The sequence below is a fragment of the Acinonyx jubatus genome, chromosome B1, assembly GCF_027475565.1.
Source record: "Acinonyx jubatus isolate Ajub_Pintada_27869175 chromosome B1, VMU_Ajub_asm_v1.0, whole genome shotgun sequence".
Lineage (NCBI taxonomy): Eukaryota > Metazoa > Chordata > Mammalia > Carnivora > Felidae > Acinonyx > Acinonyx jubatus.
In genome coordinates this window covers 197,347,276-197,359,489 of record NC_069382.1, presented here as the reverse complement: position 1 = coordinate 197,359,489, position 12,214 = coordinate 197,347,276, and the positions used below count along the sequence as shown (strand labels likewise).

Below are 12,214 nucleotides of genomic sequence, written 5' to 3'. Positions count from 1 at the left end.
TCTCACCTGTCTGTGAGTTCAGACCCTGCATCGGGCTCTGTGCAGACAGCTCAGAGCCTGGAGTCTGTCTCAGATTCTGGGTCTCCCTCTGCCCCTCCCTGGTTCCCGCTCTCTCTCTGAAAAATGAACGAACCTTAAAAAAATAAAATAAAATGAAATGAAACAGAGGAAGCCAGCATTCAGAGAGGTTGGGGAGTCCTGCCCAGAGACACACAGAGCAACACGGAACCACGACTTGGACCCGAACATCCACGGCTGCTGCCCGGCAGCTGTCCACACTGCCCCAGAGGGTGGAGGACGGCGGGGGTGGAAGGGCGCAGACCTGCTGGACCTGGAGGAGCAGGTTCCACGGGCCACAGACACTCAGCAGGGACTGCTCAAAACTCCTTGGAATCTTGGGAAATAAACCTCCAAAGTCCTCCTCCTTCAAGATACTGTGCATGTGAACTCCAGGTTGTAATTCGACGGTTCCCTGGGGCTTCTTGCTTTCTCCTTCCTTTGTGTCGTTGACAAAACATAACCAAAGCTTGTTCCAAAGTCCTCAGAAATCCGCTAAAACACTGTCACGTTCCATTCCCAGAACAGACGGGTATCTTCTCCACCATTTCCTGAATCACAACCACCCTTCACAGATCACCTGTCAGGTGCCCCGTACCGCGCCTGGCACGTCCCACATATTCTGCATGAGAGATGGAACTCTGGAGGGAAGCCCTTGCTGGAGGGTCCTCACATGGAGGCACGACCCAGAAAGGGATCACAGTCCACCCACATGGCACAGACAGGAAACAGAGTCTCGGCGAGGCTAAGGAATTTGCTCCTGAAGGGACATCTAAATCCTGGTACTCCTCCGGGGTAGAGAAGGCAAAAACGGTAAATGATTCCTCCAAAGCCTATTTCTTACTTTTTTTTTTTTTTTTTCCCCAGATCTCCACCATCAGAAATCAACATGCCCCACTGCCACATCTATTTACACTGGGCCTCTGACTCCGCTCTGAAAACACAAGGGGAAAAGGCCAGCCCACTCAACTGTCACAGGCACACAGGACACAAAACCGCATCCTACAAACCCAACCTCCTGTGTGATAAAACCCCATCTGCCCTACAGGAAATATGAGGCGACTGAGACAGACACTGAGGTGTTCTTACTGTGGCCAAACAGCAGGCCCAAAGCTCCTAGTCGCACACACAGTCACAAGTACCCGAGAGCCAGAAATATTCAGCGTCTCTCTTCCTTCAGAAAAGGTTAGCCAAGGAGCCTCTGATGTTATCAAGTGGATCCCTAAAACCGGAGGGAACAGCCAACACGGGAGTGCAGCGAGCATCAGACAGCACGCGCGCACACACCCGGGCCCCCGGCTCCCGGGGCACGCAGGCCCTCGCTGGAGCCTCGGGACCACACCCCTTCGAAACTGAGAAACAACTCTGCCCGACGGGGGCAGGGGTGCTGAATCACACCAAAACCTACAGACGTGGCAAAATCCGAGCTCCAGGTAGGCCTGTGATGACAAAAGCAAAAGCAAGAGGGGCGAGACTGCAACCACGAACCTGTCCACGAACAGCAGCGCGGGGGAGACAGCCATCGCGTCTACTGGAGCCACACGCCTCCGAAAGGCCAGCCCCACAAGTGCAGACTGCTCCCGGGCGACATTCCTGGAGCCGGGAGCCGGAGCCACAGTCCCAGGGAGGCACCCTGGGCACCCTTCCGGGCCCTGCAGCACAGTCTGGAAGGTTAAGGCACGCAGGGCAGGACGGGGCGGACCAGCTGGGAGGGCAGAGGGCGGGGGCGGGGGCGGGCAGGGCTCTGACTCTGAACTAGTCACACGGAGGGAGGAGGGCGGGCAGTCGGGGAAGGAAAGCCCGTGTGACCAGGTGGGTTCCCGGGGGGCCCTCGCATCTCTGCAGAGACCACAGCCACCCCTGCCAGGGGAGGCCAACTGGCCACAGGACCCACAGGCATCTCTGACTGAGAAATAAAGCGAAATCCCCATTTGGAACAACCGCGAGCATCTCCTGTGTGCCCGACCTGGTACTTTGTGGAAGAAGCCATCGGGTATTCAGGTGAGTTCCAACACTGTCACGTAAGTTCCTGTCAAAAACTTGCATTAGAACCATCACTAGGGGCGCGTGGGTGGCTCAGTCGGTTAAGTGTCCGACTTTGGCTCAGGTCATGATCTCACGGTTTGTGGGTTCAAGCCCCGTGTCAGGCTCTGTGTGGCCAGCTCAGAGCCTGAAGCCTGCTTCGGATTCTGTGTCTCCCTCTTTCTCTGCCTCTCTCCCACTCACACTCTGTCAAAAATAAAAACATTTTTAAAAAAAGTTTTTTTAAAAGAACCATCACTAGATGGGGGCACCTGGCTGCTCGGTCAGTAGAGCCTGGGACTCTTGATCTCGGGGTTCTAAGTTGGAGCCCCATGTTGGGTATGGAAATTACTTAAAAAAAAAATCTTAAAGGAAAAAAAAGTGCCATCACTAGAGTATTCTCCCACCTTCATGACTCCAAATACCATTAGGTATAAAAAAAGGACAAGCTCTAACTAACAACTTCAAGGTCAACAAAAATGATCTACTCTAAACCCACAAGAAGTGACACAGGTAGGCTCTCCCTTGGGGCATCATTAAGCCTCACTCAATCATGTGCCAACATTAACCCATGGTAAAAAGTCCTCCACACGCCCCAGCCAGGGTCCTCCGTCTAATGATCAGCCCTGCCAGTGTGTGTGTGTGTGTTCACAACTGCACAAGAAATGTCTGACTAGAGAGAGTCAGTAGATGGCCATCTCCAGCAAGAGGAGGTGGTGAGGGGCAAAGAGAAATTTTACTCTCACTTTGCAAACTTGTTATTGCTGGGTGGCTCAGTCATTAAGCATCTGACTTGGCTGGGCTCACATCACGATCTCACGGGTCATGAGTTCAAGCCCCACTTCGGATGCACTCGAGCCCTGCTTTGGGCGAACATGAGCCCCACTTTGGGCGAGTCCCGTTTCTCTCTCTCTCTGCCCCTTGCTCACTTGCACCTTCTCTCCGCCTTTCTCAAAAACAAACACACAAAACACCAATTTCTGTTACTGCTTTAAAAATCCCAAATGAGCATGTGTTACTTTTGCAATCAAAAAGAAAAGGAGACAGACGATGGAATCTGAGAGGCAACCCGGCGCTGGACTGGTCCTGAGTGCTGAGACTGCTGGGCTCCGGGAATGAAAGCCTTGCCCCAGCACAGCTGGTGGCGGGGAGGTGCTGGCTAAGGAATGGACTCTAGCCATGGATCCCACAGCGGGGACCTGGACCAGAGGCAGGCCTGGGAACGAGCTGGAAACAAATTCTTGAGCCCCCTGCCCCCTGCACCAACTGAATCACACTCCGGGATAAAGCCCAGCAAGCCCTGTTTGAATGAGCCCCCCGTGTGGCTCCGATGCTCATGCGTTTGAGAAGGACTGTTCGGACTATGTTTACACACTTAAAACTCCTGCTACCTTGCTGGAAACTTCTGGTCCATTCCTCCCTACCACAGGAGTGGAGTCCACATCTGCTGGTCCGGCTCGGGAGTTACCGATCACTCCTCCAGCTGCCACAGGGACACGATAGTCGAAGTCCCTCCCCTTCCTTCCTTCCCTCAGGTTCACTCCCAGGACTCTCTGCGCTCCCCCTGCACCAGCATCCTACAGCTGCACCTGCCCACATCCCTCCTAATTCTTCCCCCACCTGCACCACTCAGGCTTTACCCACTACACCTCAGCAAAACAAACAAACAAACAAACAAACAAAATCCAAAAATATCTATATTTTAAAAACCCACAAAGAAAACTCAGGTCCAAATGGCCTCACTAGTGAATTCTTCCAAATATTTAAGAAGAAAGACACGAACTCTTTCAAAGAACAAACCTTTTATTCCACCCCCAACCCCCAAAGGAAATGTATTAACTAGGTCATTCAATAAACACATTTGTAAGCATCATTAGCCAAGAAAAAATGTATTCAACTACACTTTCTGATGCCCCTAGAGGATCATTTGACATACAGAGAGTGCGTGTGTGTGTGTGTGTGTGTGTGTATTTAAAAACTTCCCCCATGAAGGCCTTTTTTTTTTTTTTTAAGTTTATTTATTTGTTTTGAGACAGAGAGAGAATCCCAATCAGGCTCTGTGCTGTCAGCACAAAGCCCGATGTGGGGCTCGATCTCATGAACCATGGGATCATGACCTGAGCCGAAATCAAGAGCTGGACACTTAACTGAGCCACCCAGGTGCCCTTTTTATTATTTTTTAAAATTCATACACAATAAAAGTGAGCTTCTTGGTGTACACTTCTATGAGTTGTAACACATCGGTAGGTTCATCCAACTACCAGAGAAAAATCTTATAGAAACTTTGAGAAACAGAACACTCAACCCATTTTAGAAAGCCAGCATAATCCTGATACCAAAACCTGACGAGGGCATTGAAAGAAAGCAAACGTTACAGGTCACGCTCTAATGAATATAGACAGAAAAATCATAAAATATTAGCAAATCAAATCCAGGGACAGACATGAAAGGATGTATGCCATAAATAAGTTGGGATTTTTCCAAGAATGCAAATTTAGCTTACTTAACGTTAGAAAAATACAATGTTACTTATCCCAAACAAAATAAAGGAGAAAACACATATAATCATCAACAGATGCAAGAAAAAAAGCATTTCCTAAATAATGCAACACATTCATGACTTTTTTTTAAATCATAAAAACCAGGAATAAAAAGGAAACTTCCTTAACCTGATAAAAGGTATCTAATAAAAAGTACGGTGTCTGATAAGAGATGTCCTAACAGCAAACATCACACTCCACGGGGAGATGGCGAGAGCTCTCCCAGAGACCAGGACCCACATGGGGTTTCTGCCAACACCACTCCAGTACGGCACCGTATGGGAGTTCCTACTCACGCGGTATGGAGAAAACAAAGGGAAAGGCGTAAGGATTGGAAGAAGTGAAGCTCATCCACAGACCACATCATTTTCTACAAAGAAAATCCAAAAGAATCCACAGATAAACTATTAGAATAACTCAACATAGCAAGACTGCAGGACTCAAGTTCTATATACAAAATTAACTGCATTTCCAGCATTTATAAAATGGCATCCGTAAAACCATCAAAAATTTACACAGATCTTGGAATAAATTTAATGAAAGAAATGCAAGACCTTTACATTTAAAAAAAAAACTATAAAATATTGTGGAAAAATTACAGGAAATCAAAATAAATGGAGAAAATACCACATTCAGAGACAAGAAGCTTGCGCATAGGAAAAAATGATCAACAGATTCAATGTAATCGCAAAGAAGACTGCAGCTTTTGGGGAGCCTGGGGGGCTTAGTCGGTTAACCATCCAACTCTTGATTTCAGTGCAGATCACATGACCTCACAGTTTGTGAGACTGAGCCCTGAGTCGGGCTCTGTGCTGACCGCTCCAGACCTGCTTGGGATTCTCTCTCTCCCTCTCTACCCCTCCCCAATCCCTCCTCTATTTCTCAGTAAATAAACTTTTAGAAAAATTTTTTCTAACTGCAGATTTTTTGGTGGTAATTGCCAAGCTGATTTTAAAATTTATATGGAAATCAAAAGTATGTAGAAGACTGAAAATAATCTTTTACTTTTTAAATTTCTTTTTAAAGGTTTATTTATTTATTTATTTTGACAGAGACAGAGACAGCGTAAGCTGGGTAGGGGAAGAGAGACAGGGAGACAGAGAATCCCAAGCAGGCTCCACACTGTCAGCACAGAGGCCGACACGGGGCTCAATCTCCCAAACCGTGAGATCAGGGACCTGAGCTGGAACCAAGAGTCAGACTCTCAATCAGCTGAGCGCCCCCCCCCAACCCCCCTCGGCGCCCTGAGTCAAAATAATCTTAAAGAACAAAGAAGCAGAAGGACTCATTCTATCAGACAGTAAGACCTATTACATAGTTATTATTAGTGAGAAATGGAACATATATGGTCACCTGATTTATTTCAAAGGTTCAATGAGAAAGATGATGTTTATAGCAAATAACCAATACCTCACACTACAGAAAATGAATTCTGATGGATCATGGATCTAGTTGGAAACGGCAAAACAAGGCTTCTGGAAGAGAACAAAAAAATCTCTTAAACAAATACAAAAAGGCATTAACCATTAAATGAAAGATTCTGTCAGTTAGAATTCATTAAAATTAAGAACTTCTGTTCGCTAAGGAAAAAAAAACATTAAGCGAATGAAAAGGTAAGCTAGAGTGTAGAATATATCTGCAACACATCTCACAAAAGACTGTTATCCTGAATATATCAAGTATGCCTACAAGTCAATAAGACAACTGCAGGGGGCGCCTGGGTGGCTCATTTGGTTGAGCCGCTGACTTCGGCCCAGGTCATGATCTCGCAGTTTGTGAGCTCGAGCCTCGCATCAGGCTCTATGTTGACAGCTGGGAGCCTGGAGCCTGCCTTGGATTCTCCGTCTCCCTCTCTCTCTGCACCACACCCCCCCCCCCCCCCCCCCGTGCTCGCACTCTGCCTCTCTCATAAATAAACAAACATTAAAAAAAATTAACAACAACCATAAAAAAGACATCTGTAGGCACTTCACAAAAGAAGATTCCAAATGGTCAGTAAAATTTGAAAAGATGCACCCAACCCTTAGTGGTCAGGAAAATCCGAGTTAAAGCCAAACACAATACCCTTTACCTAAACTTCTATTGCCAGAATGGCAAAACCAAAAAGCCGACAACACCAAATTCTGGAGAGGCCGTGTGGCGCCCAGAACTCCTGCACCCTAGTCCAAGTATGTGCAAGGGCACTGCAGTACCACTCAGCAGCGTCCGCTAAAGCACCCCGGTACAGATGCACCGAAACACATGAGCGAGAACACTGTGACCAGCGTTCTCCCTACTTGTCAAAAACGGAGCAGATCCAACGTCCCCCTGCAGAGAACATTCAGCGGTACATCTGTACACCCCGAAACTATCCATAATGAAAGAAAATGAACGCTGCCACACAATAACCCAGGTGAACGTCACACAAGGTTGAGCGAAGAAAGCCAGACACAAAGTATGTGCCATATGACTCCAGTTAGCCAAAGTCCAAAAAAAAAAAAAAGGGGGGGACAACTAATCTACAGTGATAGAAGTCACAAGTCACAACAGCGGTTGCCCTTGGGGAGTGAGGTCCAGACAGGGGAGGTACAGGATGGAGATGTGGGGGGCAGGGGGTGCTGGTCACACTCTCTACAGGGCACACGTGTGAATGGGCTTCCTCCGTCCACTTTGGTCATCACCAGCTCAGCTCAAACCCCGCTCCTCTCCTCGGGAGCCTTCCTGGCCGACGGGCCCCTCCCCACCTCACCCCCTGGCAGAGGGCTGGGGGTGTATTTCAGTTACTTCCGCGTCACTTCCCACCGCCCTGGGGGCAGGGAAGGCACATCCTACTTGGCCTTTGCACCCCCCAGGGCCTGGCATAAAACCTGCAGGACAGTCTGCAGCACAGGTCAGTCATTAACTAACGCTGACACGTGCCCCGGCTGTGTGCCTCTCCCTGAGAAGTCACCGGGTCCACAAGACCCGTGCGTGCCTGCGTCACACGGCCTCCTTGAGATCTCCTTCAAACATGCCCCAGCAGTTAGACACAGGGCACAAGTTACACGGGGAGGCCCTCTCTGACATCAGCTTAGGTTTTCACGAGGAGAGAGAGGGCAGGGCGAAAATCCTGTATAATGCAGTAGGGAACATTACTTGACTAAGGGCACAAGTACGAATTTATTTTTATTAAGCTCTGAGAAGCAAGGAGAGAAAGACGCGCTGCTAGTTAAGGACAGCCTGTAGCGTCACGAGGCAGGAGCCGTCTGGGCAAGCCCGACAGTTGAGAGGTGGGATGAACGGCCACGGTCTTCCGATTTTAGGAACCTTAAGGAGGAAGAGCTGACCTAAGGCGCGCGTAGCATGCACGGGATTCCGTGCCAGGCAGACCTGGGCTCACGTGCCAGCTTCAGCACACGCTGACTCCGGGTAAGACATGAACCACCTCTCAGTTTCCCACCTGCAGAACGGAGTCACCCCCCTCGCTTTCCAGGCTCGGGACTGTCACCTGCGCTTGCCCGTCACGCTAAGGGAAGCTTATTCACCACACAGGGAATTCTTTTTCATTCAACAAATACACGGCGAGCGCCAACTACGCACGTCCCGGGTCCTGCATCGAGTGCACGGAATACAATCACTGGTGACCAGGGACACAGGCCCTCAACCTCGAGGGGCTTATGAATGATTCTCCTTGTCTTAAGGACGGGGAAATTCAGAGCTATCACCTTGCCTGAGGTCACACGGTCAACTGAAAGGGCTTGGATTTGGACTCACTCCATACCTTTCACCGGTGGTCCTCCATCCTGGCTGCACAACAGAGCCACCTAGGGAGCTTTTAAAAAAATCCCCATGCGGGGCACCCGGCTGGCTCAGTCAGTTGGGTGTCCGACTTCGGCCCAGGTCATAATCTGGCAGTCTGTGAGTTCGAGCCCCACACGGGGCTCTGTGCTGACCGCTCAGAGCCTGGAGCCCGCTTCGGATTCTGTGTCTCCCTCTCTCTCTCTGCCCCTCCCCTACTCATGCTCTGTCTCTGTCTCTCAAAAATAAGTAAATATTAAAAAAAAAAAAAACAAAAAACAAAAAAACCAATGCCCAAATGCCACCCCAGTAAGGAAAGTAAAACTCACCTCTGAGGGTGGGGCCTGGACACCAATTTCTTTTCTGTTTCCTGGACAACTCTGTCGTGCAGCAAAAGGGCAGAGAACTTTGCTCTTTAACGAATAAATGTTTCCCTTCCCATGCTATCTTGTTTCCTTAGCTGACACTTTAATCTATATGAATTCAAGATTAACTCCTTTCCAGCAGCTGCTATGAACAATGAATTACTATCTTTTAGATTCTGCTTTGAACTACTCCAACAACTGTACTCACTAAAGCGAAACCAAACTGTCAACACCTGCCGTACAGCGTGAGCTCTTCTAGTCTCTTCCAGTCTCCTGCCTCCACAGAACCAGGCAGTGGGAAGACTCCTCACCCAGGTGGCTTTCGGAGCTCACCTGAGTGTGCCCTCTCCCTCAACGGCGGCAAATCCAGGCCATGCTCCCAGAAGCCAACAGATCCCTGTCTTCTCTCATATAGAGAAGGGCGCAAAGCAGGCCCCACCCATGTGCGTTTAAAAAACAAAAAAACAACGCTCTTCCCCGCGGCTCCAGGAATGAGAGTCCGTACTGCGCAACTACACAGAACCACGTCACGCTCTGCTGCCCTAGTGCCAATCAGGAACATGGACGGGGCATGAGCCGGAGATCAGGGCTGAGTAAGACCCCCACCCTGTCCTTGAGGGGCTCATAGTAGCAGCAAGGCATACAAAACTAGACCAGACTATAGCGAAGGCCCAGGAGAGCAGGTCCAGAGACCATGTGTCTGGAGGAGGTCCCCTCTGTCCTGGGGATGCGAGGAAGGCTTCAGAGGTGTCTGTGTTAAAGATGTACAGAAATGGGCATAGAAGACACAGGGCAGAGGGGAGGGGAGCATCGCGGGCAAAGGCAGGGAAGTGTGAGCCAGCAGGGCTGGGCTCGGGGTCAGTCTCCTGAGCACAAGCAAGGGCCCAGCAGGAGGAGAGGAGATAAACCACAGGCATCTCTTCGTTCGGCAGACTGCAGTACCCAGCAGGGCAAACCCTCCCGCTTACAGCAAGTAGCCTGCGGCCAGAGCTAGGACAAATTCTAACGGTCCATCAGCCTTCACGGAGACCATGGACAAAGAGCTCCTGGGGGCTCTCCACCATCACCTCGGGCCGGAGCACATCAGAGCCGACCAGGGGTGGGGACGGTGGTCAAGGAAACAGGAAGCACTTCTGGGATTCTGTCCCAGGCAATCATGGGAATAGCAGAAAACGCACACTGACCTGCACACAGGTAATTCTACCACCCCAAAGCAGGAACAGAATCATTTCCTTATTGTCGGACAAGTAAATGATTCACAAGAAGGAACACCACCAAGACATTAATAAATGTATGAAAATTTCTAATTAGGTGGGGAAATGTAAAAGGCAGGATACCAAACTCACAAATAGCACGCGTTTTCAGGTTTAAAATTCATACAAAGTCTTTAAGGAAATACGGTAGAAAGGAAAAATTGGTAGTAGGTATAAAAGTGTAAAGGACAAAAATAAAATAGTGAGCGTAAAAAAAAATAAAATAAAATTTTCTGGGGCGCCTGGGTGGCTTGGTCGGTTAAGCATCCGACTCTCGATTTCGGCTCAGGTCATGATCCAGGGCCATGGGATCGAGCCCCGTGTCAGGCTCCATGCTGAGTGTGGAGCCTGCTTGGGATTCTCTCCCTCTTCCTCTGTCCCTCCCCACTGACCCCAAGTGCACGTGTGTGCCTCTCTCTCTCTCTCACTAAAAATTAAATAAATAAATAAATAAATAAATAAATAAATAAATAAATACTTTTTAAAAAAGATTCTCTCGGTCCCTCTGCTCCTTCCCCAACTCGTGCTCTCTCTAAAATTAAAAAACAAAAAAAAAACACCAGAAGCCTCTCAGAAGAATGTTCCACCTCTGCAAACACCACCCACTGCAGGTGTGAAACCCACGCAGCTGTGCAACCGGATGTGGGAAATCAAACTGTTGGGATGAGTCTTCTCCCAGTATCTCGAACAATAATAAAATCGAAAAGGAAAATACATGAAAGTATACCAGATTTATGACTTTTTAAAACTTATAGTCTCCCTATCATTCGCTTCAGATTATTTACTGAACAGCTACTAAGTGTCTGCACCGGCTAGGAAAACAAGGAACGAGATGAGGCCTTGCCTTCCAGAAGCTCACGGTCATGGGGGTGGGAAGGGGGTCAGCGCTGTCTCAGAAGTCCAGGGGCTGTGGGATCCAAATGAAGGGGTTGTGGTGATCAGAGTAGGCTTCCTGGAGAAGGTGTCACTTAAGCTGAATCCTAAAGGACAAACGGGACTTGTCAGGCAGAGGGAGAAGGGGCAGAGGTGCAGAGACAAGACAAAGCTGGTTCAGAGGACTCTAAGTACAAAATGGGAGCACAAAATGGGAGCTGGACGTCTGAGAGGCGGGCAAGGGTGGATCCAGAAGGTTCCTTGTGCCACGCCAAGTGGTTTGGAGTTTCTCCCACAAGTGGTGGGAACTACCATTTTTAAAGGCAAGAGCATAACAATGCATTCGACTCCTCAACTCTAGGCATTTAATCCTCATGAAAAAAGAGGGGCAGGGGGTCAGGAAAACGATCCTAAAAAACGGCCGAGGCTCCCAGCTATTCGCCAAACCCACTTCCTCACTGTCCTGGGCACTGGCCCCATTCCCCAACCTCCCTCACAGGTAGGTTTGGCCACGTGACCAAGTTCGGACCGACAAACCTCCAGGGGAGTGATGTCTGCCTGACCCAGGAACCTGCCCCCCAGCCCCATCATGAGCTTTCCCCTTCTTTGACCTGATGCAGAGGAACCTGCAGACCTCAGGCAGCCATCGCCAGAGCCACAGGCCAGCAAGACCTTGGGAGAGCACGTGCTAGAAATGAACTTCCACTGTGCTAACTTCAGGCTTCTGCAGCAGCTGACACCCACACAAGTCGATACGTACTCATGTGTCCTCCCCACCAACTCTGACCACCACTCAGTTTCTTCTGTTTTAAAAAATAACTGTTCCAAGGAACTTCTAAGAGGAATAAAACTTGCTCAATCCAGGATACGGACTTATCAGGTGCTGGGACAAGGGCTGATCCTGGGCACACGTGTCCTCATCCACCTGGCCTCCCTCGGGTTTCTTCTTCCCGGGCCAGGCTCCCTTCCCCCTCTGCACAACTTGCCTGCTGTGGCAGAGGCCACACCCTCTGGACCTCTTAACCCCTTCAGGTGGGGAGTGTGTTTCACACCCGAATCTGAAATCTAAAGGAAATCAGGACCTAAATCCAAACCCTAGTTTTCAAACTCCTGCAAATGTTTTCTATTCCTGTAACGCTGGGTGCACAGAGCCTACGTTTGAAAAGGCTCTGGCTGGAAGCAAAGGGGAATTAACGGGGAAACTGGACCTTTTCGGGCCCCAAACGGGTATTAGGCAAATCTGGATGACTCATCACTCTTCCATTTATAGAACCTTACAGGAATCCTGAGATAAACCACAACTACTCACAACAGAGAATCAGCAAAACTGGAAACAAAACAAGCTCAC

General features: G+C 49.2%; 1 protein-coding gene across 14 annotated transcripts in view; it reads right to left on the bottom strand.

Annotated features, from left to right (window-relative positions):
- LOC106982728 (TBC1 domain family member 14) overlaps positions 1 to 12,214 on the bottom strand; it is a 210,505-nt gene that overhangs the window by 70,434 nt on the left and 127,857 nt on the right. The window contains exon 1 of one of the 14 annotated variants that reach the window (XM_015080912.3): positions 1,546 to 2,166. The exons of the other annotated variants lie outside the window; for them this stretch is intronic. Coding sequence (XP_014936398.2) covers positions 1,546 to 1,988 — 443 coding nt within the window. The 5' untranslated portion in view covers positions 1,989 to 2,166. Of the gene's footprint in view, positions 1 to 1,545; positions 2,167 to 12,214 lie in introns of those variants that run through there. 14 annotated transcript variants of the gene reach the window in all.